The 26,187-nt window shown below is 60.8% G+C and overlaps 1 protein-coding gene and 1 pseudogene across 2 annotated transcripts; both read right to left on the reverse strand.

The window, feature by feature from the left end:
* Positions 1 to 799: 799 nt before the first annotated feature.
* LOC141978873 (lysophosphatidic acid receptor 6-like) lies at positions 800 to 14,806 on the reverse strand. Of its 2 annotated transcripts, none has more exons than XM_074941213.1 (3): positions 14,723 to 14,806; positions 8,193 to 8,298; positions 800 to 2,019 (listed from the first exon to the last, which is right to left on the reverse strand). In XM_074941213.1, the coding sequence occupies exon 3, from the start codon at positions 1,869 to 1,871 to the stop codon at positions 858 to 860; it is 1,014 nt and encodes a 337-aa protein (XP_074797314.1). In that variant the 5' UTR covers positions 1,872 to 2,019; positions 8,193 to 8,298; positions 14,723 to 14,806; the 3' UTR covers positions 800 to 857. The 2 variants fall into 2 exon arrangements, with proteins under 2 accessions (XP_074797314.1, XP_074797313.1); XM_074941212.1 differs by lacking the exon at positions 14,723 to 14,806 and adding an exon at positions 12,136 to 12,217.
* Positions 14,719 to 24,752, reverse strand: LOC141978751 (beta-galactoside alpha-2,6-sialyltransferase 1-like; annotated as a pseudogene).
* Between the last annotated feature and the right edge of the window lie 1,435 nt (positions 24,753 to 26,187).

The raw sequence follows: 26,187 nt of genomic DNA on the forward strand, positions 1-26,187 counted from the left end.
CCGGGGTGGGGCGGTTTAACCGCAAGCGCTTGCTGCTCGGGGGGGAAATTCCTGCTGCCTTTGCCAGGAGCCTCGGCGTGAAACCTCAGGGCAAACCCCATCAGCATGCACGGCGGAAACGCTGCACTATGCTGGCCCCCAGGCTGCAGTGGAGGGGCTGGGATGGTGAGATGCCTCCCCATGCCACAACCCTGCAGGCTCAGCCCCAATTAACGCCCCCCTCTGCCCAATTTCACACACACACACACACACCCCTGAGCAGCCCTCGCTGCATGGAGAGGCAGCTGCGAGCCGGGCTGGGGGGAAAGGGGAGCTCGGGGTCTCTGGGCCCCATGATGAGGAGATGGGGCTGCGAGCCCTGGGCAGCTCAGGGTGACAGTTCACAGCTGGGCCCTTGCTGATTATAACACCTCCCACGGGTTAACAGTCTGGTGAGAACAAGAAGGGACCCAGGCGAAGCTCTGAGCAGAATTAAAGGGCAACAAGCACTTCATCTCCCTAGCCAAGAGACTGCCACCGCCAGCTCCCATTGCCACCCGAGCCCACAATGCCCCCGTCCCACCGCCCAGTGCAAACCCAGCCTGTGACATCCCAACACCTGCTGCAAACCCAGCCTGCGATGCCCCTGTCCCAGCATCTGGCACAAACCCAGCCGGCGACGTCCCAGCGCCCGGCACAAACCCAGCCGGCGATGTCCCAGCGCCCATCGTAACCCGAGCCACCGACACCCCCGTCCCAGCACAAACCCAGCCTGGGATGCCCAAATACCAAACTGGACACCTCCCTCGCTCCCAGCCCTGCTCATGCATGTTCCACTGCCCTGTGCCCTGCCCAGGGGAGCCCAGCCCCATGGCCAGTTAGCTCCTGGGCTCCCTGTTGGGGCTGCCCACCAGTGGGGTGCTGTTAGGCAAAGACATGGTGTTCTGTAGGTAGATGCATTGCCCAAGTGCAGTCTGGGAGCGGCTCTGCCCCTCGGCGCTGTCAGTGTGGAAGCCCCAGGCCTTGCGCAGATTGTCCATCACCACCATGCGCTGGAAGGTCTCGGTGGCGAAGTAATAGGCCAGCGGGTCCAGGGCCGCGTTGGCGGAGGCCACCAGCAAGGTGCAGCGGTAGGAAAAGTCCAGCATGTTGCCCTGCAGGGCATCCACCTGGTAGCAGATCAGCACCAGGTGGAAAGGCAGAAAGCAGCCCAGGAAGATGGTGACGTTGGCCACAATCATGCTGCGGATCTTGGCGCTGTTCACCAGCTCCATCTGGGCGGCCGCGCTGCGCTGGATGGCTCGGAGCAGGGCCCAGGAGCAGACCACCATGACCAGCAGCGGCAGGACGAAGCACAGAGCCATGGCCGAGGACACGATGGGCTGGGTGACGTACTTGGGCTTGTTGTCGAAGCAGTGATCCCATGGCGGCTCTTTCACGGTCTGGGTGAAGTAGGTGGGGACGGTGCCGGCGCAGCTCAGCAGCCAGACGCCCAGGCAGATGTACTTGGCCTGTTTGCGCAGTGCCTTGACCCGGGGGTGCAGGGGGAAGCAGACGGCCATGCAGCGGTCCCCGCTGATGCAGGTCAGCAGGAAGATGCTCCCGTACATGTTGACCAGCAGCAGCAGCCCCGTGATCTCGCAGACCTGGACTCCCAGACTGGGCCGCCCGCTATAGTAATAGATCCGGACGGGCAGCGACACCACCAGCAGCAGGTCGGAGACGGCCAGATTCTTCATGTAGACGGTGGTGAAGGAGCGGACGCTGCTGCAGCGGAAGAAGATGTAGAGCGCGGCCAGGTTGAGCACCAGCCCCAGCGTGAAGATGAGGGCGTACAGCCCCACGAAGACCGGGTCCGCCGAGCTGCTGTTGCTGCTGTAATTGGAGGTCATCTTGCTGCGAAGCTCCAGGCCAGGCGAGGGACAAGCTGGGGCAGTGTCCCACGAGGGTCAGGGAAACATCGGCCCCACTGAGCACCAGATGCTGCCCCACACGTGGCTCCGCGACACACGAGCTCTCCGAGCGCCGCCCGTCTTCAACCTAGGGGAAAGCAGGGAAGAAGTGAGTGCGTCCCACTGGCCGTGGGGTCAAAGAGGAGCCCAGGATTAAACAGATTTGTGGGAACATTCTGGGGTCTCATATCGCCCCAGCACCGGGCTCCTGCATACAACCCAGATCTGAGGAGCTATAAGAAAGAGATGCCTAATTTCCACATGCTGGAGAATCCGCCCTCATCCCTGAGCCAGTTAGCCCCTGTATGTTCATGGCATGCGTGTGCAGACGCACACATACATTAGATAAAAACGTAAAAGACTCTTGCTGGAGGGTTGCAAAGCAACATGAGTTTACTTCTTAGAATCCAGAGCCCTGGCTCACACAAACCGAAACAGAGAGAGAGAGAAGGCAGGCTGCTCCATAAGGCAGAAAGGCCCAACTCACCCCATTTTGTGGTAGGCCATCTGCAGACTGGCCAATGCTAGACCCAGATCTCCTGCTTCCCTACAGAGCCCCCAGCCTGCAAGTAGGACCAGGAAAACCCCTGAGTCAGCAGTGTGCCCTTGTTGCCAAGAAGGCCAATGGCATATTGGGCTGTATTAATAGAAGCGTTGCCAACAGATCGAGGGAAGTGATTATTCCCCTCTATTCAGCACTGGTGAGGCCACACCTGGAGTAGTGTGTCCAGTTTTGGTCCCCCCGCTACAGAAGGGATGTGGACAAATGGGAGAGGGTCCAGCGGAGAGCAATGAAAATGATCAGTGGGCTGAGGCACATGACTTATGAGGAGAGGCTGAGGGAACTGGGACTGTTTAGTCTGCGGAAGAGAAGAATGAGGGGGGATTTGATAGCTGCTTTCAACTACCTGAAAGGGGGTTCCAAAGAGGATGGATCTAAACTGTTCTCAGTGGTGGCAGATGACAGAATGAGGAGTAATGGTCTCATGTTGCAGTGGGGGAGGTCTAGGTTGGATATTCGGAAACACTATTTCACTAGGAGGGTGGCGAAACACTGGAATGCGTTACCTAGCGAGGCGGTGGAATCTCCTTCCTTACAGGTTTTTAAGGTCAGGCTTGACAAAGCCTTGGCTGGGATGATTTAGTTGGGGATTGGTCCTGCTTTGAGCAGGGGGGTGGGACTAGATGACCTCCTGGGGTCCCTTCCAACTCTGCTATTCTAGGATTTAAAGTGATGGCTTATAATTGCAATACAATTTTCAATACACCACAGTCCTGAGGTTAATTCCCGTCCCTCCTGAAACCTTTGCTACTTCTTTTCAGTCTGAATTTGTCCGTCCGTTGCATCTTGTTCTGCCTTTTCCTGGGGGATAAAGGAGAACGTGAGGACCGGACATCTCTTCATTCAGCGACTTTGCAGAGAGGGTAGAAAAATCTTTTCCAGTGGAAAATGGCTTTTGGGTTGAACTGGAAACGTCCATTGTCAACGACGCTTTTGGAGAATTTGTCAAATTTTCAGTTGGCCAAAACCCGCGAAAAATTTCAACATGCCCAGAAGACGTCTGTTGTTGTGGAAGCCGCCCATGGTGAGAAAGCCTGTTTGCTCGAGCTGGTACTTACGGGCAGAGATCCTTAGGCAGCACCAGGCTGGACCGGAACCGAGGCACGTCTTGTCTCCTGCAGCGGCAGCATCCTGGCATGAGAACCTGCGGTGGGAGCTGTGGGATAATCACCCCCCCACAGTAGGTTACTTCCTGGTCATTAACCGTCCCTCTGTGAAGCTGAAGAGAAGACACCCCATTTCCTATCACAGGGCCGCCTGGCCCATTGTAGCCAGACTGTCTCTGTGCTGTGGAGCCCAAGTCAGGGATTAGGGCCTGCTGTGCCTGGTGCTGGCAGACACTTTGCCCAGACGACCGTCGCTGCCCAAGTGAATGATAGACAGATGGATAGACAGGGCAGTGGGCGGGAGGGGCAGGGTGAAGTCTCACGAACAAGGGTGGCTAATGCAGAAAAGCAGAAGTCTCTTCAGGGAAACCACAGGCTTGAGACACACACACTTAAGAGACAAACCTGGATCTGATCCTCAGCATTGCTGAGCGCCTGGAACTCCCCACTGCAGCTGGGCGGGGGGGTCATGCGGGCAAGAGATCGCCCAGGGCCCAGTTCTGCCGAAAACCAAGCCCCTAATTTCAGTCCCTAAATAGAGAGTCATCCTGTGGTTTGGGTAAGGGAAGAGATCAGAAGAGAGGATCACAATGGATCCATCTGGCCTTATGAAACCCACCCTGTACAGAGCACCACCACCAGGAGACTACCTCGGGCTGGGCTAGCGGGGGCTGCGGGTCGGGAGTGAGGGGGACCGGCAGAGCTGGGGGGAGCCCAGGGCTGGGCTGGCAGCGGGCTGCGGGTCGGGAGTGAGGGACACCGGCAGAGCTGGGGGGCCCAGGGCTGGGCTAGCAGGGGCTGCAGGTCAGGAGTGAGGGGCACCGGCAGAGCTGGGGGGAGCCCAGGCCTGGGCTAGCAGGGGGCTGCAGGTCGGGAGTGAGGGGCACTGGCAGAGCTGGGGAGAGCCCAGGGCTGGGCTAGCAGGGGGCTGCAATCCAGGATTGAGGTGCACTATAATGTATTAAAATAATAATTATTTTTAAATTTTTAATTAAATTTAAATTTTAATTTTTTAATAATTATTTTTTAAAAGTAACCCTGTTATTATGCTGGGGATTGAGCAAAGCCTAATTGAAGCTGGTGGGTGTAGTAGCCATCCTGAATTCATGACAAATGTACAGAGGAACAGAGCCCCTTTGTGGAACAGTCGCTCGAAACACTAGGAGCCACCCACACAAAACCAAGCCCAAGTCTGCGGGGTTCTCCTTGGAGTGAGAAAGCTGGTTGTTGGAGGGAGAGAGCTGGGTCTGGGTCTGTGTGAAAGAGGGACACAGAACTAACAGCAGGAAGTCCCAAGAGACAGCCAGAGAAGCGCTGAGAAATGGCAAAGAGAAGGAGCTTTTGGGCAGAGTGCTAGCTGTGGTTCTTTGTAAATAAACAGGATGGCTTCAAATAAATGCTTGAGTCCATCATCAGTTTCTCCCCCCCCCTCCAGTGGAAACAACCCCTGCACCCCGAATATTGGTGAACGAGTCAGGTCAACAGTGGCAACAATATTCAAGCAGGACATGAAACCACTGAATTGGTGGATGTCACTGGCTAAGCACTGGAAACCAGAGTTTGTTGACGAAGTCAGCCAGCTTGTGAGGCCAGTAGTTTCTTCATGAGGTGCAGAGGGAATATTTTCTTCATTGAAGTTTATTCAGCTAGTTCAGTTCAAAGCTTTGAGCAGGGGGGGTTGGACTAGATGACCTCCTGACGTCTCTTCCAGCCCTAATCTTCATGATTCTGTGTGACATGGAGTGGGAGTTGAAAAAGCAGGAAAGCTTGTTTTTCCTCTTCCAATACCTGAATAAAAACTAGGTGTGAGGATGAGATCTACTAATTCTAAAATCTTGAAGGGTGAGGTGACCAGAAACAATAAGTTCAATTCACTTGACTGCAGATACTAATAGTTCCTCTGTTTAATAAATCCATCAGTTTTAAATGCAAAACATAGTTCGATAAACTTCCTTTTTCTCTTCACGTGTCCAGCACATGTAAAATAGTTTGATTTACACAACAAAAACAAATTTAAAATGCTGGTTTTGTGCATTGAATTCCAGTTTCCACCCAAATGCAGCATGACCAAATGACGAGTAAAAAGTTCCTCATCTTGTCAATAGGAAATGTGTCATTCACCATTTTCTAACATCACCACATGTTAAAATGAGGACTGATAAAAGTATGTTATGCTGTGTAACTGCTTGACTAAATGAGGCTAGATACACTGTATCATCCTGGTTCGCAAAAGAAAGGTCCCAAATTATACCAACCAATGAGAATCTACCTTTCTTTAGGAAAATAATGAAGTACAAAGGCAAAAGAAGATTAAAACCGATGATTTAAAACAAGATTTCCTGCTTGCTGATTTGTGTCAGTGGCTTGACTCACTTGGATTTAAAGCAATCTACCCAGGGGAACAGAACAGCTGTTCTTAACAAATCTATGTTAAGACGCAGTTGCATTTCTCAGGCAATAGCTAAGTCCTTGGGGGTGAGGGAATCTGAGCTGGGCACTTTGCTAAGTGTTTGGCTGAACAAAGTCCTGGCCTCTGCCCTGGTGAGACACTGCATCTCCTCTCTCCAAAGGCCGTGAGGGCGGCAAAGCCATGTCGAGCTGTTGGCTGCCCCTCCAATGTCATCAGCGAGGAGAGGACACGGCTGAGTCAGCAGCCACAGATCGCAGGTAGCAATGGGGGCAACCTCACGCAGGGAGAGGAAAAAACAGCTCAGCATTTGTGCAAACAAGACACTTCGAAGGAATTATCTTTCCTCTGTTATCATCCGGTTCTCACCCACCAAACCGTGAGGAGGCAAAGTCTAGGGCATGACTGAGGGGCACCAGCAGAGTGGGGGGAGGGGAACCCAGGGCTGGGCTAGCAGGGGGCTGCAGCAGGTTGAGATTGAGAGGCACCAGCAGGGATGACTATAGCGGGAATCTGCCTCATGTTTCACGCTCAGAAGTTACAGCATGTTGAGCCACAAGCCCTGTCCGCCCTCCGCCCCCTCCACCACCACCACGTCCGTCCGTTGGGGGATTGTGCAAAGATTCTATCGGCTGGGTCTGTCTGTGTTTTTCTGTGGCTTGGGGCCTGTTTTGGGTCTGCTCGCTCAGAGATTGCGTGTGTGTGATGGTGGGAGGGGCGGGGGGGGGGGCGAACAGCCCTGGGAGATGAAGCCTGCACCAAAGAACTGGGCCTGCTACCAGGAGTCGGGTTCCAGCAAGCTCCTGGGGCAGGGAGAAGGAAATCATTCGGAAGGAAGGATGGAGGGAAGGAAAGAGGGAAGGAAGGATGGAGGGAAGGAAGAAAGGAATAGAATCATAGAATATCTGGGTTGGAAGGGACCTCAGGAGGTCATCTAGTCCAACCCCCTGCTCAAAGCAGGACCAATCCCCAATCAAATCATCCCAGCCAGGGCTTTGTCAAGCCTGACCTTAAAAACTTCCAAGGAAGGAGATTCTACCACCTCCCTAGGTAACGCATTCCAGTGTTTCACCACCCTCCTAGTGAAAAAGTTTTTCCTAATATCCAACCTAAACCTCCCCCACTGCAACTTGAGACCATTACTCCTTGTCCTGTCCTCTTCTACCACTGAGAATAGTCTAGAACCATCCTCTCTGGAACCACCTCTCAGGTAGTTGAAAGCAGCTATCAAATCCCCCCTCATTCTTCTCTTCTGCAGACTAAACAATCCCAGTTCCCTCAGCCTCTCCTCATAAGTCATGTGTTCCAGACCCCTAATCATTTTTGTTGCCCTTCGCTGGACTCTCTCCAATTTATCCACATCCTTCTTGTAGTGTGGGGCCCAAAACTGGACACAGTACTCCAGATGAGGCCTCACCAGTGTCGAATAGAGGGGAATGATCACGTCCCTCGATCTGCTCGCTATGCCCCTACTTATACATCCCAAAATGCCATTGGCCTTCTTGGCAACAAGGGCACACTGTTGACTCATATCCAGCTTCTTGTCCACTGTCACCCCTAGGTCCTTTTCCGCAGAACTGCTGCCTAGCCATTCGGTCCCTAGTCTGTAGCGGTGCATTGGGTTCTTCCGTCCTAAGTGCAGGACCCTGCACTTATCCTTATTGAACCTCATCAGGTTTCTTTTGGCCCAATCCTCCAATTTGTCTAGGTCCCTCTGTATCCTATCCCTGCCCTCCAGCATATCTACCACTCCTCCCAGTTTAGTATCATCCGCAAATTTGCTGAGAGTGCAATCCACACCATCCTCCAGATCATTTATGAAGATATTGAACAAAACCGGCCCCAGGACTGACCCCTGGGGCACTCCACTTGACACTGAAGAATGAAAGGAGGGAAGAATGAAAGGAGGGATGGATGGATGAAAGGAAAGAGGGAGGGATGGATGGATGGTGGGAAGGAGGGAGGGATGGACAGAGGGATGGAAGGAAGGAGGGATGGATGAAGGGAGGGAAGGATGGACAAAGGGAGGGAGGGAGGAAAGGAGGGAAGCATGGAGGGAGGGAGGAAAGGAGGGAAGGATGGTTGGATGGACGGAGGGAAGGAGTAGCACCGTTATGGTTAAGATTGATACTCTGTGACTCTTTACTACCCGTTTTTTCTACGCACTCTAGAACCGAGACACTTACCTGGATTGACGTGGAAAGCGCCGTGTCTCATGGGGATCCCGTGTAACGTCACTGGTCCAGGTTGAAGGCTGTTTGCAGGAAGGTTTCCCAAGAATCAGCTCCCCCCCTAAAATAAAAATCATGGAAACCATCAAAATGTCGCCATCCTTACAAAGCGCCAGCCTAGGGCGCAGACTCGGCCTCCCCCAGCTGATCTCGGCCCTTGGGACTGATCCCAGCTGGGGTCCGGCCCCCATGGCCCCGTTGGGGAACCAACACTGAAATCCTTACTGAGGGTAAAAGTGGCTGGAGCTGACACACAGTCACGTTTGCACGATTCGCAGGCAGCCTGGCCCCAGACCGCACGAGAGGCGCAAGGGGACGTGCTGCAGCCCTTGGCAGCGCCCGTGTGCCGCAAGGCCTAGCCCTGCCCTGGGCAGGTTTCTGCGAAACGTGTGTAGACAGCCTTTGCAGCGCCGGGCCTCAGATTTTACTTCAGAAGTTGTGTCAGGGGGTTTGGCAGAGGGCAGATGAGAGACTCTTGGAAGCAGCAAACAGGACGGGGACTGCTTCCCTGGGCAACGTGACTGAGTTTGAGCCACGAACAGACAACAGCTGCTCCGCCCTTCAAAGCGTTCAGAGCTGTCAACCTGCCTTCACACCTGTGAAACCAGCCATCACCGGAAATGTCACAGGCTAGGAAAGCATTATGTCATCTGCCCCTTTTAAACCCGTCAGAGCAAAGTGCCAGGGATGCCCCCACCCATGCCCCCCACCAGCCACCAAAAGAGAGACCCTCTGCCGACCTCCCCCATTCCCTGTGGGGATGAAAATCCCCACACGGAAGGGATCATTAAATTGGCTAGTCTCCCATGAAATCAAAACACCAGCAGGGTCTCTTGTGTAACCCTGGCCAGCTAGCCCTGCATGGAGCCCGGTCACTTGTGCTGGACTAAAGCATCTCCCGGAAAGGCTCCAGTCCGAGAGAGGGACCATCCACCACTGCTCGGGGAGTTTGTTCCCACGGTTAATCACCCACACTGCGAACAATTGTGATTTCTAGCCGGAACGTGTCTGGCTGTAACGCCCAGCCATTGGTTCTTGCTCTGCCTTTCTCTGCTATGTTAAAGACCCCGTTAGTACCTGGTATTTTCTCCCCTTGAAGCTATGTAGACACTGGAAGCAAAGTCAGTTTGATTTTTGAGAAGCGAAACGCATTGAGTCCCTCATGGTAAAGACATTTCCTCCAGCCCTCGAATCCTGAATCACTGGGGCTTTTTTTCTGCCTCTTTGCCAACTTTTCAGCCTCCTCTGGATAACCTGGACAGCGGAGCTGGACGCAGTAGCCAGTATCCATCTGATCAGCGCTGTGTAAACTCTCCACCCTGCTCCTCTCACTCCACCCATTTCTCCATCCGAGGATCACATTGGCCCTTTTCTCCCAGCAGCGCGCTGGGCACGCGGGTGGAATTGTTTGCCCACCGTGCCCCCTAAGTCCTTTCCAGTCGCTGCTATCCAGGATTCAGTCCCCTGCCGTGCTGCGGTAGGGCCTGGCTTCCTCGTTCCCCGATGTATAACTGTGCCCCGGCTGTTGTTATCCATCTCACTGGGTTTGGCTGGGCTCAGCTGAGCAACGTACAACTGTCCCGGCCTCACACTTATTTACCAATTATCTGTCAGTCTTTGCTTCCTTCCCCACCCCCAGTTCATCAGCAGGGAGTTTATCTTCACAGAATCATAGATTAGCAGGGTTGGAAGGGACCTCAGGAGGTATCTAGCGCAACCCCCTGCTCAAAGCAGGACCAATCCCCAATCAAATCATCCCAGCCAGGGCTTTGTCAAGCCTGACCTTAAAAACTTCTAAGGAAGGAGATTCCACCGCCTCCCTAGAGAACCGATTCCAGTGCTTCACCACCCTCCTCGTGAAATAGTGTTTCCTAATATCCAACCTAGACCTCCCCCACTGCAACTTGAGACCATTACTCCTCGTTCTGTCCTCTGCCACCACTGAGACCAGCCGAGATCCATCCTCTTTGGACCCCCCTTCAAGTAGTTGACCTCATCATTGTACTTCATCAATGACCTGGATTAAGTACAACAGCGATTAGCCTCCGGCCCAGCGAGAGCAGAGAGACCGTGTCCTGGGTCATCAGCACCAAGGATCCACGGGGGTGCCCACCCACACCCATGGAGACCCCATGTGCCCGCCCCTGTGCTGGGAACAGTTAGGTCCTGCCTCCTCCGACACCACAGCCCACCCCAGGATGTTCACCAGAGCGATTTCCTGGGGCTCGGGCCCAGTGACGGAACAAGGTGTCACGGAGTGTGGGGGAGTCCGGGCCCTGCATCCCTCTTCCTGGGATTCACCGTGACTCTCAGCCAGCCAGTAAAACAGAAGGTTTATTGGACAATAGGAACACAGTCCAAAACAGAGCTTGTGGGGACACCCAGGACCCCTCAGTGAAGTCCTTCTGGGGGAGCAGGGAGCTTAGACCCCAGCCCTGGGGTTCCCTGTGTTCCTCCACCCAGCCCCAAACTGAAACTAAACCCACCGAGCAGGTTCCCTGCTGCATCCTCCATCCACATTCCTGGGCAGAGGTGTCACCTCCCCCTCCCCCTCCTGGCTCAGGTGACAGGCTCTCAGGTCTCCCGTCCCCAGGGCACATTCCCAGGTCAACACTCCCCCCTCCCCGCCGCATCACACACGGTGCGGGTGACACCTACACTACTGGAGGAAACAATGTTTAGACAGGGTTTGTGTCTATTGCCATGGGGAGGGATGGGGCCTCAGCCAAAGGGGCAAAAGGACACAGCTCACGGCAAACGCTCCCCAACCCACCGCGCTCCAAATTCGCTTCCAGATCGGGCCCACTGGGAAAGTCAAAGGCACAAGAGGGACGGACACAGATGGACACCCGCCCCCGCCATCCCGACACCCATCCCCCCAGCCAACCCCTAACCCCAGGCATACCTCGCTACCCGCCTGCCCCTCACACCCTGCCACCCTGTCTCTGAAGGCTCCTCACCCTGCCTGATTCCCCACTCCCTGTGCTGCCCCTCTGGGCTGGAGCAGCCCTGAGCCATGGCAAGGGGGCTCACCCAGCAGGGCCTCTGCCCACCCCGGGCCGCCTTGCTGCTGGTACAGCAAGAGAAAGCAGGAACTGAGCCCGGCAGCGGCTCGGCACAACCACCATTGTGCCTGTCGCACGCTGCGTGTTTCGTAGCCACTCGCCCTTCCTGAGAGCAAAAATATCACAGGAGTGTGAAAACCCCCACCGCGGGGGCAGAGGTGCCAGCAGGTCCCCGCTCCGCAGCAGCCCCCGCGGTCACCGTCACCCCGCTACATGGGGGGGGGGAAAACTGGAGCAGCAAGGGAAGAACCCAGGAGTCCTGGCTCCCAGCCCCCCTGCTCTAACCCACCAGCCCCCGCTCCCCTCCCAGAGCCGGGGAGGGAACCCAGGAGTCCTGGCTCCCAGCTCTCCTGCTCTAATCCACCAGCCCCCACTCCCCTCACAGAGCCGGGGAGAACCCAGGAGTCCTGGCTCCCAGCCCCCCCCCCCCCGATCTAACCCACCAGTCCCCACTCCCCTCCCAGAGCCGGGGAGAGAACCCAGGAGTCCTGGCTCCCAGCCCCCACTGCTCTAACCCACCAGCCCCCACTCCCCTCCCAGAGCCGGGAGAGAACCCAGCCCCCCTGCTCTAACCTCCACTCCTCTCCCAGAGCTGGGGAGAGAACCCAGGAGTCCTGGCTCCCAGCCCCCCATGCTGTAACCCACCAGCCCCCACTCCCCTCCCAGAGCCGGGAGAGAACCCAGGAGTCCTGGCTCGCAGACCCCCGCCCCCCAAGTGCCAGCCGTCACTTCCATCCAAGAGCTGGGGAGAGAACCCAGGAGTCCTGGCTTCCAGCCCCCACCCGAAACCCACTATACCCTACTCCTCAGCAGTTATCCAGGGACCCACTTACCAGTTAACCGGACAGCCTTTATTTTTGGGGTGTAGGGAGGGCTGGGCGCCGGGACTCCTGGGTTCCACCCCTGGCTCTGGAAAAGGAGGGGGCTGGGGGCTGGGAGCCAGGACTCCTGGGTTCTCTCCCTGGTACTGATGACTCTGTGGTGACTTGGGGGGCGGGTTGCCCGAGGCAGGAGGCGGGTGCTGGGGCGGGAGCCTGTGCTCCCGGTGACCTGGGAGCTGTTTGCAAAGGGCCCGTGGGCAGGAGGCGCTGACAGCGAGGGGCCCCACAGGGGAGCAGCCTGTGGTGGGGACCTGCGGCGGCCTGGAGCAGACACGGTGGGGTGCAGCCAAACCCCAGGCTGCTGTGTGGGAGCTGGGTGGGGCCGAGCACACAGCTGGGCGGGCCGGGGGAACTGGGGGGGGCCAGCGGAGCTGGGGGGGGCCGAGCACACAGCTGGGCGGGCCGGGGGAACTGGGGGGGCTGACTGCCCAGCTGGGGGGGTGGGGGGAGCTAAGGGGGGACAGAGCACCCAGCTGGGGGGGCCGGGGGAACTGGGGGGGGCCAGCGGAGCTGGGGGGGCCGAGCACACAGCTGGGCGGGCCGGGGGAACTGGGGGGGCTGACCGCCCAGCTGGGGGGGTGGGGGAGCTAAGCGGGGACCGAGCGCCCAGCTGGGGGGGCCGGGGGAACTGGGGGGGGGGCCAGCGGAGCTGGGGGGGGCCGAGCACACAGCTGGGCGGGCCGGGGGAACTGGGGGGGCCGAGCACACAGCTGGGCGGGCCGGGGGAACTGGGGGGGCTGACCTCCCAGCTGGGGGGTGGGGGAGCTAAGGGGGGACCGAGCGCCCAGCTGGGGGAGGCCGGGGGAGCTGGGGGAGGCCGAGCACGCAGCTGGGGGGGGTGGGGGAGCTAAGGAGGGGACCGAGCGCCCAGCTGGGGGGGCTGGGAGAACTGGGGGGGCTGAGCGCCCAGCTGGGGGGGCAGGGGAGCTAAGGAGGGGGCCAAGCGCCCAGCTTGGAGGGGCCAGGGGAACTGGGGGGGGCTGGGTGCGCAGCTGGGGTGCTGGGGGAGCTGGGGGGGGCCGACCGCCCAGCTGGGGGGCAGGGGAGCTAAGTGGGGGCCGAGCACCCAGCTGGGGGGCGGGGGAGCTAAGTGGGGGGCCGAGCGCCCAGCTGGGGGGCGGGGGAGCTAAGGGGGGGGCCGAGCGCCCAGCTGGGGAGGCGGGGGAGCTAAGGGGGGGGCCGAGCGCCCAGCTGGGGAGGCGGGTCTGTCTGTGGGCTTGGCTGGAATTTCGGCAACCACAACGCGGCGGGGGGTTTCCACAGTCGTTTATTTAAAAATAGCTGAGAGCACGTACACGCCAGCGCCCCCCCCAGTTCCAGGGGACCCAGCGCACCCCCCCCCCGGTTCCATGGGGACTCGGTGCCCTGCTCAGCGGCAAAGCAGGGCAGCCCAAGGGGTTGAAATTAGGCGACCAGGTGTCCGGTACCCGGTCCTAAAGGGTCCCTGGCAACTCCGGTCAGCCCCCGGTCGCGGTGCTGGGGGCTACAGCAGGCGAGTCCCTTGGCTCCTAGGCGGGGGGGCCACAGAGCTTCGTGTGCTGCTCCTGCCCCGAGCACCAGCTCTGCACTCCCATTGGTCGTGAACTGGCCAATTCGGGGTGGGGGGGGCAGCGCATGGAGCCTCCTGCCCCCCCGCCTAGGACCCGGACTTGCTGGCCGCTTCCGGGGTGCAGTGCGGTGCCCCAGGACATGCAAGAAGCTTGCCCCAGCCCTGAGCCCCCTCAAACCCAGAGCCCCCCCTGCACCCCAAACCCCTCATCCCTGGCCCCACCCCAGAGCCTGCACCCCCTTCCCAGAGCCTGTACCCCCTCCTGGACCTCAACCCCCAGCCCTGAGCCCTCCCAAACCCGGAGCCCCCTCCTGCACCCCAGAGCCCTCACTCCCCTCCTGCACCCCAAACCCCTCATCCCTGGCCCCACCCCAGAGCCAGCATCCCAACTCCCTGCCCCAGCCTGGAACCCACTCCTGCACCCTGAACCCCTCATTTCTGGCCCCACCCCAGAGCCCGCCCCCCTCAGTTAGAGCCCGCCCCCTCTCCCGCCCCCCAACCCCCTTCCCCCACCCACTGAAAGTGAGTGAGGGTGAGCGAGCCACAGAGGGAGGGGGAATGGAGTAAGCAGGGGCGGGGCCTCAGGGAAAGGGGAGGGGCCTCAGGGAACAGGCGGAGTTAGGGGGTCAGAAAGTTGGCAACCCTAGGTTGACTCTGGCGGGGTGGGGGAGCCCCAGTCCCTAGCGCTGCCCCCCCCCATGCAGGCCCCACCCTGTCGCTTCCCCACGTTCCCATTGCTCCATCCTTGCACCATTTCCTCCACGACCTGCGTAGGTAGGGGACTGTGGGGCTTGGGGGGGGGGGCGTCTGCCCTGGGGAACTGCAGTTCGGGGTGCTCCGCCTTCCAGGGCAACCCTTTGCAGTTCAGGGTAATCATCCCCCACAGGCACCCCCTGCAGTTCGGGGTGCTCACCTCCCTGGGTGCCCTGAAGTAGTTCGGGGTGCTCCCCCCTCCCCCCAAGGTGCCCCCCTGCAGTGCGGGGCGCTCACCCTCCCCGGGGGGCCCCGGTGCAGTTCAGGGTGCCGAGCCCTGGCAGCATGAGCCAGCCGTGCAGGGAGACGTCGGCGTCGGAGCCGCGGTTCCTGAGCCACACCAGGCTCTTCTCGAAGAGCAGCGGGTGGTAGGCGCCCAGCGAACAGGCCGCGTCCCAGAAGGGCTCGTGACACCGGTCGGTCCAGCGCTGCGAGGGCAGGAACTCGTACAACGGCACCAGCCGGCAAAGGGACATCATCAGCACCGTGCCTGGGGGGCAGAGAGCGGGGTCACTGGCCCGTGGGGGGCCTACAGGCACCACCCCTCCCGGCCACCAGGGGGCACTGCCCCATGGGGGGAATACAGGCACCGCCCCTCCCGGCCACCAGGGGGCACTGCCCCATGGGGGGACCTACAGGCACCGCCCCTCCCGGCCACCAGGGGTCACTGCCCCATGGGGGGAATACAGGCACCGCCCCTCCCGGCCACCAGGGGGCACTGCCCCATGGGGGGAATACAGGCACCGCCCTCCCGGCCACCAGGGGGCACTGCCCCTCCCAACCACCAGGGGGCACTGCCCCTTCCGGCCCCTCCCAACCACCAGGGGGCACTGCCCCTCCCGGCTCCTCCCAACCACCAGGGGGCACTGCCCCTCCTGGCTCCTCCCAACCACCAGGGGGCACTGCCCCTCCCAGCCACCAGGGGACACTGCCCCATGGGGGGGGCCTACAGGCACCGCCCCTCCCGGGCCACCAGGGGGCACCGCCCCTCCGGCCCCTCCCAGCCAACAGGGGGTCACTGCCCCATGGGGGGACACACACAAGGCAGGGGGGTGCCAGGTGGTCACTGGGCAGTCGTGGAGCGGTTCCAGGTGGGATGCCGGGACAGGTGCCGGGGGAGGGGGGGGGGGGGTTCCCAGGCAGTCGTGGGGAGGTGCCGGGGGGGGGCAGGTGCAGGGGCAGGTGCCGGGGGGGTCCCTGGTTGGTCGTGTGGAGGGGTTTCGGAGGGGTTTCCATGGGGGGGCCTCAGGGATGAGGGGTTTGGGACAGGTGCCGGGACAGGTGCTGGGGGGGTCCCTGGCCGGTCGGGGGGGGTTCAGGGGAGTTTCCAGGGCGGGTGCCAGGACAGGTGCTGGGGGAGGTGCCGGGGGGTCCCGAGCAGTCGTGGGGAGGTGGTTCCAGGGGGGGGTGCCGGGACAGGTGCCGGGCGGGTTCCTGGCTGGTCGTGGGGGGGGTCCGGGGAGGTCCCAGGCAGTCGTGGAGGGGGTTCCAGGGGGAATGCCAGGGCAGGTGCCGGGGGGGGGGGCCGGGCAGTCATGGGGAGGGTTCCAGGGCAGGTGCCGGGAGGGTTCCCGGGGGGTGCTGGGGGGTCCCGGGCAGTCGTGGGGGGGTGGTTCCGGGGGAGGTGCCAGGGCAGGTGCCGAGGGGGGTTCCTGGCTGGTCATGGAGGGGTTCTGGGGGGGTGCTGGAGCAGGTGCCGGGGGGTCTCAGGCAGTTGTGGGGGGTGGTTCCAGGGGGGGTGCCGGGACAGGTGCCGGGCGGGTTCCTGGCTGGTCGTGGGGGGGTTCCAGGGGGGTCCCAGGCAGTCGTGGAGGGGGTTCCAGGGGGAATGTCGGGGCAGGTGCCGGGGGGGTCCTGGGCAGTCGTGGGGGGGGGGTTCCAGGGCGGATGCTGGGCAGGTGTCGGGGGGGGGGGGGCCCGGGCAGTCATGGGGAGGGTTCCAGGGCAGGTGCCGGGAAGGTTCCAGGGGGGTGCTGGGGGGTCCCGGGCAGTCGTGGGGGGGGTGGTTCCGGGGGAGGTGCCAGGGCAGGTGCCGGGGGGGGGTTCCTGGCTGGTCATGGAGGGGTTCTGGGGGGGTGCTGGAGCAGGTGCCGGGGGGTCTCAGGCAGTCGTGGGGGGGTGGTTCCAGGGGGTGGTTCCTGGGGGGTCCCGGGGCAGTTGTGGGGGGGTGATTCCAGGGGGGGCCGGGACAGATGCCGGGGGGAGTTCCTGGCTGGTCGTGGGGGGCTTCTGGGGGGGTGCTGGGGCAGGTGCCGGGGGGGTCCCGGGCAGTCATGGGGGGGTGGTTCCGGGGGAGGTGCCAGGGCAGGTGCCGGGGTGGGGTTCCTGGCTGGTCATGGAGGGGTTCTGGGGGGGTGCTGGGGCAGGTGCCGGGGGGGGGGCCCAGGCATTCGTGGGGAGGTGGTTCCAGGGGGGGTCCCGGGCTCACCCCGAATGACCTCGGCCTCGTTCTCCTGGAGCAGGTCCCAGAGCTGTCACTGGAGCCGCGGGTGCAGGATGTGGGCGGCCTGGTGGGGGCGCCGCGCCCGCCCGGAACTGGGTGAAGATGGGGGCGTCAGGGGTCCGGTACCGCTACAGGGAGGGGCCGGTCGGTGAGAGAGACAGATCATAGAATCATAGAATATCAGGGTTGGAAGGGACCCCAGAAGGTCATCTAGTCCAACCCCCTGCTCGAAGCAGGACCAATTCCCAGTTAAATCATCCCAGCCAGGGCTTTGTCAAGCCTGACCTTAAAAACCTCTAAGGAAGGAGATTCTACCACCTCCCTAGGTAACGCATTCCAGTGTTTCACCACCCTCTTAGTGAAAAAGTTTTTCCTAATATCCAACCTAAACCTCCCCCACTGCAACTTGAGACCATTACTCCTCGTTCTGTCATCTGCTACCATTGAGAACAGTCTAGAGCCATCCTCTTTGGAACCCCCTTTCAGGTAGTTGAAAGCAGCTATCAAATCCCCCCTCATTCTTCTCTTCTGCAGACTAAACAATCCCAGCTCCCTCAGCCTCTCCTCATAAGTCATGTGCTCTAGACCCCTAATCATTTTTGTTGCCCTTCGCTGGACTCTCTCCAATTTATCCACATCCTTCTTGTAGTGTGGGGCCCAAAACTGGACACAGTACTCCAGATGAGGCCTCACCAGTGTCGAATAGAGGGGAACGATCACATCCCTCGATCTGCTCGCTATGCCCCTACTTATACATCCCAAAATGCCATTGGCCTTCTTGGCAACAAGGGCACACATACCTCCAGCCCCCCACTGACACCCCAATGCAGCCCCTCAGCCCCCCAACACAGCCCCTGGGACCCCCCACAGGATGGGGTCGTTCCGGCTTCGGTACCACTGTCAGGCCCTCTCACAGGCCCCCCCATCCCACTGTGCTCAGCAGGGCCCTGGTGCCCATCACCCCCAATTTGTCCTCCCCAGCCCCCCGACTTTAACCTGGGACATTCGGCACCCACATCCCTGCAGCACCCCGTACACCCCACCCCCAGGGGGCCCCCACGGGGAATGAATGCCCCACATCCCCCCCATTGTCCGCCACCTCCCAGCACTCCCGTGGTGCCCTGAACACCCCCCACCCTGCCCCAGGGTCCCCCCAAGGGAATTCATCGAGTCCAAAGCTGGGCGGGATCCCGTCCGACCCCCCGTGGGACACCGGCCAGAGACCTGGCCCCCCCACTCATTCCTGGCGTGGCTCGCTCCGAGAAACTGCCCCGATGGTGACCCCCCAGGCCCCTCGGGGAATCACCCAGGGTTAATCCGGCACCGTGAAAACCCTACACCACCTTCTCCAGCCAAACCGTGGGGCGCGCCCTCCTAGGGGGCCATGGAGGAGTGTTCAGGGATGAGGCTGGGGTGCGGCTGGGGTCCACCCCTGCCATCTGAGGCCCCAGCCTCGGCCCCCTTTCCCCCGTCTGCGTCCATCCCAGGACTTGCCGGGGGCCAAGAGCCGGCCCCTGCGGGGCCCACTGGAAACTCACCCGCTCAGGGAAGGGTTCCCCACAACCCGCTACAGACCCCCGTCCCCGCAGGGACCCCGTCCCATGATCCTGCAGCGCACCGACCACCCATAACCCCCATTCCCCTGGCCCCATGGGCAAGGCAGCCAGTCCCTCCCCGGCCCCCCAGGTCTCACCTCCTGCAGGTCGGCTGTGTACGTGGCTGGTCCCAGGCCACCAGCCCCCCGGAGTCCTAGAGTGGGTTGTCCAGAAAGTGGTGCTCCTTGGACGCCATCAGCTGGGGGGGGGTTAGTTGGGGGGAGGGCACAGTCCCCCAAATGCCTCCTCCCCCGCCCTCCAACCCCCCAGCCCTACAACCACCTCCGTCCCTGCCCTGCAAACCTCCAGCCCCCCAACCGCCTCCTTCCCTGCCCTGCGACCCCCCCCCAACCCCCCAACCGCCTCCTCCCCTGCCCTGCGACCCCCCTGTCACGGAGTCCCTGGGCGATGCTCTGGAACTGCTCCCCATGAAGCCAGGCAGGACTCTGGGGGAGTCTCCTTTCTGGGAGCAGCCTGTCTGCAGGACACACAGCTCACACAGCTTCCACCTTCCTGGGTCTGACCTCGGAGCATTCAGCCTCCTCTGCCCCTCCCTGCGCTTCCCACAGCCAGTCCGCCCAGGCGGGGTCCTGGGGAAGCCAGGGGGTCCTGCCCCCCAACTCCGCAGTCAGACGGGACTCTCAGCCAGCCAGTAACACAGAAGGTTTATTAAACGACAGGAACATGGTCTAACACAGAGCTTGTAGGTGCAGAGAACAGGACCCCTCAGTCGGGTCCATTTTGGGGGGCAGTGAGGCAGACAACCCCGTCTGCCCTTCACTCCATGTCCCAGCCAGCCCCAAACTGAAACCCCCTCCAGCCCCTCCTCCTCTGGGCTTTGTCCCTTTCCCGGGCCAGGACGTCACCGGATTCCTTTGTTCTCCAACCCTTTAGCTCTCACCTGGCAGGGGGGAAGGGCCAGGCCATCAGTGGCCAGGAAACAGGGTGTCGGCCATTCTCTGTGTCCAGACCCCTGCACACACCTGCCCTCTAGGGCGCTGCAATGATCAAACACCCTTACCCCACCACCTAGAGACTTAAGAACTGCCTAGGGGAAACTGAGGCACCCCCACACTATTCAGAGGAAACATTAAGAACAGTCCCACTTCGTCACATCTCTCCCCCCTTCAAGATCGAACTGACCGGGGTCACTGTAGCCAGTGACCTGGGGAAGTTCGAAGCCACCAACGTTCCCATGGATGCCCCAGCATCTCTCCCATTCCTTGGTCGGAGTTACACCAGGCCCTTCCAGTTTCACACCCTCCCTTAGGTCGGGGGTGGTCGATAGCACTCGCAGGCTGCATGTGAGAAGGTTTGTGTGGCCCGTGCCCTTTGGCCACCCCCAAAACCCCAAGGGTCAAACTGGGATTGGGTCTTCTCCCCAACAAGCTGGCCAAACACAGCCAGTTGGTTATAGGACTGTTTAACTTTCTTAACAGCTTTCACTCCATCTGAGACCTTCTCAAAGCTCTCCACACTGGATCTTTCAACAGGACAGTCAGTGGATCCATTCACAACAGAAAATTTCTGGCTGTTAGGAACTGAAACTTTCTTGATTAAATCACTTTCACACCCTTCAGTTGCAGTAAACTGCTTGCAAAGACTCCATGAGGATTCCTTTCCCTAGGGCTTTTCTATGCAACAATTCACCCCTCACAGAAATTCTGCTCTTACCCTCTTCACCTAGGGCTTGCTCTAGAGGAACACTTTCCTGAGCAACAACAGACTCTTTCTGGGTCTCCCTTACATCCAGAATTACCTCTGGCCCATCCGGCGGATTCCTACACAATCCCCTTTCAGGCAAACTCACAGACTTCCTAGAGAAAAGGTCAGAAGCATTCTCCTTCCCTTTGCCACACACCAGTTCAGGAATCTTTTCCTTCTTGCTACAGGTTTCCACACCCTCAGTAGGTAACACAATCACATCACCTTCATGTTCTCCTTGTGCCCTGGCTAGGATCTCACCCTGATTAGACAGAGTTGCTCCACCCTTTCCCAGCCACACACTAGCAACAGGCAAAATACAAGCACCAGAATTGTCTGGTCTCTGGGATTTTACATAGACACTAACTGGATGCGACCTAGTTACAGGGCCATTCTCCCGAGCAGACACAAACTTAGGACCCTTCCCTTCCTGGGCTTTAGCTGAATCCAGAACCAACTCTGAGACAACTGCACGACCCTCAACCATCACAGGCTGAAAGGCGCCTTCTGTCTGCTCCACAGACAAAGAAGAGCCGGACACACTTTCTCCTTTCCCAGACACACAGCTTGGGATCTCTTTCCCCTGGTCCCAGCACACAAGGCTGGTCACAGACAACTGCTTGGAGATCAGGGAAGCTCCCTCCATAGGCAAGTCAATACCCCTGACAGACACAGGCACATTTCCTTCCCTGTCTCACTTCTCCATCCAGCTAACAGGTAAGGTCCAGGGACACTCATCTTCCACTCTCCTCGCCTTCCCACCCTGCTGACTAGACACAGCCATCAGCTCACAAGGCTGCCTAGGCTCATCCAGACTTTCCTTACCAAGCACCTTGCCACTCCCCACAGATCCCCTGCCCTGCCTGTGTCTCCCCCCACTCAGCTGGGGTCTCAGCTCCCACTGTGCTCAGCGCTGCCCTTGCTGTGCCAGTGGGGGCAGGCAGCGAGCTCCCTGCTTTCCTCACAGCATCAGAGCCAACGTGAGCCCCCTCTCCGGTGTGCAAGGGGGGCGGGGAGCATCTCTCTGTCCCACCCAGCCCCAGGGGTCTGGTTGCAGGCAGCCTGAGCCTAGCCACTCCTCCCTGCTGCCAGCCCGGTCATCTGCATTTGCAGTGACCATTTCCCTCTCTGCTGATTGGTTCCCTGGATTCAAATTCAAACCCTTGGCCGTTACAGGAGCAGGGCCTGGATCCTGCCCCAAAGAGACACAGTCGCCCCATAACAGGGTCTCGCAGCCGGTGTCCTGGAGAACCCCAACGGCCAGCCAGCCCCACCCCTCCTGGGTCTGCACAGGGATCTGGGCCATAGGCAGGGCGAGGGGCTTCATCCCTGGGACCCTCACCCAGCTCACACAGCCCCTCAGCATCTGAGGCTGCACCACCCAGGGCCTGACACCAGTTCTCTCTGTCCCAGGAATGTCTCCCCATTGACCATCACCTTCCGCTCCCACTGGGGGTCCGAGGGGCCTGGCCCCAGGAGACTCCACCCAGACATAGAGGTTGGGACCAGGAGTGGGAGCCCATCCACATCCCCACCCATCTGGCTGATGGAGTCTATGGCCTTGGGACCCAGCAAGGGAGCTAGACACCGGGGCTTTTCCGCAGGGTCCCCCTGGTTCAAATCGCCAGCCTGCTCAAAGGCACTGAGGTGGCATCCACACACACCCCCCCTCCTTAACCAGGGGCAGCAGTTTAGTCTCAAGGTTCCCTGCGGAACTGGCCCCCCGGGGTCTATCCCCACTCACCCCTGGGGGGTCCCCAGGCCTCTCCGCTCCCCCACCGCCAGTTCATGCTGCTGCTGCTTCTGCAGCTCTTTCTCGGGCTCTCGCTGTCTCTCACAGTCCTCTTGCTCTCTCGGACTCAGCTCCAATCCCATCCATCTCCGATCCCCCGACGGGGAATCCGATCGTGAAGACCCCCGTCTGGTCGGGGACAGGAGTCTTGGGGATGCCTGGTTACCACCCCAGCTGCTCCCAGACCCTGCTATAGCCCCATGTGGGGTCAGGAATCTGTTCCTTAGAGCCGTCATCCTCCTCCAGTTGCACGATGAACTGTGCCTTGGTGAACTTTCCAATGCTCAACCCTCTCTTCCTGCACAGGGTTACAACGTCCTTCTTCAGGAGACGGTGACAGGCCATCACTCCGCTCTTCCCAAGTCCCCGGGCGATGCTCTGGAGCTGCTCCCCATGAAGCCAGGCAGGACTCTGGGGGAGTCTCCTCTCTGGGAGCAGCCTGTCTACAGGACACACAGCTCCCCCGGCTCCCCCTTCCTGGGTCTGACCTCGGAGCCGTCAGCCTCCTCTGCCCCTCCGTGCGCTTCCCCCAGCCAGTCTGCCCAGGCAGGGTCCTGGGGGGGGGACCAGGGGGTCCTGCCCCCCAACTCCGCAGTCAGATGTGACTCTCAGCCAGCCAGTAACACAGAAGGTTTATTAGACGACAGGAACATGGTCTAACACAGAGCTTGTAGGTGCAGAGAACCGGACCCCTCAGCTGGGTCCATTTTGGGGGGCAGTGAGCCAGACAACCCCGTCTGCCCTTCACTCTATGTCCCCAGCCAGCCCCAAACTGAAACTCTCTCCAGCCCCCCCCCCCCCCCCCCCTGGGCTTTGTCCCTTTCCCGGGCCAGGAGGTCACCGGATTCCTTTGTTCTCCAACCCTTTAGCTCTCACCTGGCAGGGGGGAAGGGTCCAGGCCATCAGTGGCCAGGAAACAGGGTGTCGGCCATTCTCTGTGTCCAGACCCCTGCACACCCCTGCCCTCTAGGGCTCTGCAAGGATCATACACCCTTACCCCACCCCCTAGATACTAAAGAACTGCCTAGGGGAAACTGAGGCACCCCTACATTATTCAGAGGAAACATTAAGAACAGTCCCACTTCGTCACACCCCCCCAACTGCCCCCTCCCCCTGCCCTGCAACCCCCAGCCCCCCAACCGCCCCGTCCCCCACAACCCCCCAACCACCCCTCCCCCTGCCCTGCAACCCCCCAGCCCCCACAACCACCTCCTTCCCTGCCCTGCGACCCCCCCAGCCGCCTCCTTCCCTGCCCTGCGACCCCCCCAGCCCCCCAACCACCTCCTCCCCCACCCTGTGACCCCCCCAGTCCCCCAACCACCTCCGTCCCTGCACTGCGACCCCCCAGCTGCCTGCTCCCCCACCCTGCAACCCCCCCAACCGCTCCCTCCTCTTCCTTGCAACCCTCAGTCCCCCATACGCCTCCCCCAGCCCCACTACAACCCCCCAGCCCCACAACCACCTCCGTCCCTGCCCTGCAAACCTCCAGCCCCCCAACTGCCCCCTCCCCCTGCCCTGCAACCACCCAGCCCCCCAACAGCCTCCTCCCCCGCCCTGCAAACCTCCAGCCACCCAACCGCCTCCCCCCGCCCTACTACACCCCCCAGTCCCCCCAACCACCTCCTCCCACACGCTGCAACCCCCCAGCTGCCTCCTCCCCACCCCTGCAAACCCCCCCCATCCCTCACCTCCAGCTCCAGAACTGCCCCCTGCTGCCCCTCCCTGGCTCCTCCCCCCACAGCCCCCCCAGGAGTTGAGCAGCCGCAGGGTGGTTTTGGAGCCCACGTCGCACTCGTAGCCGGCCATCGGGGCCGCGTTGAACCTCAGCTCCGCGTCCTGGGCGTCTGGGCAGAGAGGTCGCACGCCCCCGAGTGCCCCCAAGCGAATGGGGCTGCTCACACTCACACCCTCCTTGTGCAAATGGGGCTGCTTGTGCTCGCACACCACTTGTGCAAATCGGGCCACCTGCCCTCACACTCCCCGTGCACTCACCGATCTCCTTGCCAAGGCCTGAATTTTGCAGGGACCCAGCCGAGCTCACCACAGCGCAGGTGTGCAGGGGGCCCAGCTCCTCCACCAGATCCCTCTGGGGCAGGACCCCCCTCCACTCGGGGGTGGCGAAGGGCCCCTCCCCTGGGTGCAGGGTCCGCACCGTCACCCAAGCCTTCAGCTGGCACAGCAGCCCCGGCCCAGTCCGCCTGGCCCTGGCCTCGGGGGGCACCTGGTACTTGTTCCCAGCCTGGTAGTTCTTGAAGACGTGCTGGAGCCGTGGGCCCAGCATCTGTGGGGACATCTCCTCCTTCCAGAGGTGCCAGGGCAAGGGGCCCCCAGGGCCACTGAGCCGTGGTGCCCCCTCCCGGTGCCGCCCCCCCGAACAGCACCTCCATCAGGCACCGGGAGAAGCTGCCAGTTCCAGGGAGCCAGCCCCTGGCTGGGGGGGGGCCTAGGCCCCTCCCCAGGGGACCCAGGCATCCGGCTGGCCTTGCTGGAGGGAAAGGCGGCGCTGTTGGTCCCCAGGGATGTGTTGAGGTCCCGGATGATTTTCTCCCTGGCGCAGCTGGTGCCCCCTGGGCCCCCTGCTGGCCCCTGGCTCACCTGGGCACTAAGCTGCAGCACCAGCCCCGTCTCCAGGCCCACCAGGTACAACACCGCAAGGCACAAGCCGGCGAAGGTGACGTAGACACAGCCCCGGCCTGACCTCCGGGGCAAGCGCGGCCACCGGCATGGTTCCATCGGCCAGGGGGTGAAGAGGAGCTCGGTGAGATGCAGCCAGGTCTGGGGTGGAGCACGGGGGATGTTTATACAGGGACCCCTGCCCTGGCCCTGAGAGGCGGCTGGCTCTGGGGTGAGGCACAAGGAAGGCCATTGATGCTGGCGGCTGGCAGTGTTTGGATTTACCACCGGTCCTCTTCTGGTGTCTGCTGCAAGCTGTGGGGTGGAGCAGTGACCCCTTGCGGCTGGCAAGGATAACGCAGCTGCCTCTGCCCCTTCCCCCTGGCCCCCGCCAGGGCACACGGGGTTTGGGTCCCAGCCCCTCGGCCCAGGGGAGGCAGGCGCTGGCCCTGAACCCCAGAGAGCAGCAGGGGCCCTGCCTCCCACACAGCGCCCAGATCCCTGCAGGGGGGGCATTAGCCGCAGGGCACCCACAGATCGGAGACGGGGCTTGGGGGGCATCGGAGCTGGGGAGGGGGGCATCTAATCTACCTTCCTCCTCCCCATACACATTTCTTCACCCCCCTCCCCATGCCCCTCCATTGTGCCATCCCCATATACCCTCACCCCCTCCGTCCCCCATCCAGCCCTATACCCACCCTCCATCCCCCCAAAACATCCCTCAATCCCTATACACACCCCTCCTCCCTCCATCCAGCCCCATATACACCCCTCACGCACCCCTCCATCCATCCTCCTCACTCCCCTCCATCCCCCATACAGCCCTATACACCCCTCCATCCCCCCCTCCATCCCTCAATCCCTATACACACTCCTCCATGCCCCCACACCCCTCCCCCATACAGCCCTATACACACCCCAACCTCCCCATATACACCCCTCCATGCCCCCACACCCCTCCTCCCTCCATCCAGCCCCATATACACCCCTCACTCCCCTCCATCCCCCATACAGCCCTATACACCCCTCCATCCCCCCCATACATCCCTCAATCCCTATACACACTCCTCCATGCCCCCACACCCCTCCTCCCTCCATCCAGCCCCATATACACCCCTCACGCACCCCTCCATCCATCCCTCTCACTTCCCTCCATCCCCCATACAGCCCTATACACCCCTCCATCCCCCCATACATCCCTCAATCCCTATACACACTCCTCCATTCCCCCACACCCCTCCTCACTCCCTCCATCCCCATATACACCCGTCACCCACCCACCCCTCCATCCATCCCCCTCACTCCCCTCCATCCCTCATACAGCCCTATACACCCCTCCCTCCCCCCATACATCCCTCCCTCCCCATATACAGCCCCATATACACCCCTCCATGCCCCCATACTCCTATCCCCATCCCTGTACCCCTCCATCCCCCTATACAGCCCCACATACATCCCTCCTCCCCATTTACCCCCCACACCCCTCCATCCCCCCTCACCCCCATACACACCCCTGTACTCCATCATCCCCCCACTCACCCCCCTCCTTCCCCCC

Source organism: Natator depressus, chromosome 28 (genome assembly GCF_965152275.1).
Source record: "Natator depressus isolate rNatDep1 chromosome 28, rNatDep2.hap1, whole genome shotgun sequence".
In the NCBI taxonomy this organism is placed as follows: Eukaryota; Metazoa; Chordata; order Testudines; family Cheloniidae; genus Natator; species Natator depressus.

Bases quoted from the DNA above. Each gene is read 5' to 3' on its own strand.
- LOC141978873 (XM_074941213.1), bottom strand. From the start codon at position 1,871: ATGACCTCCAATTACAGCAGCAACAGCAGCTCGGCGGACCCGGTCTTC.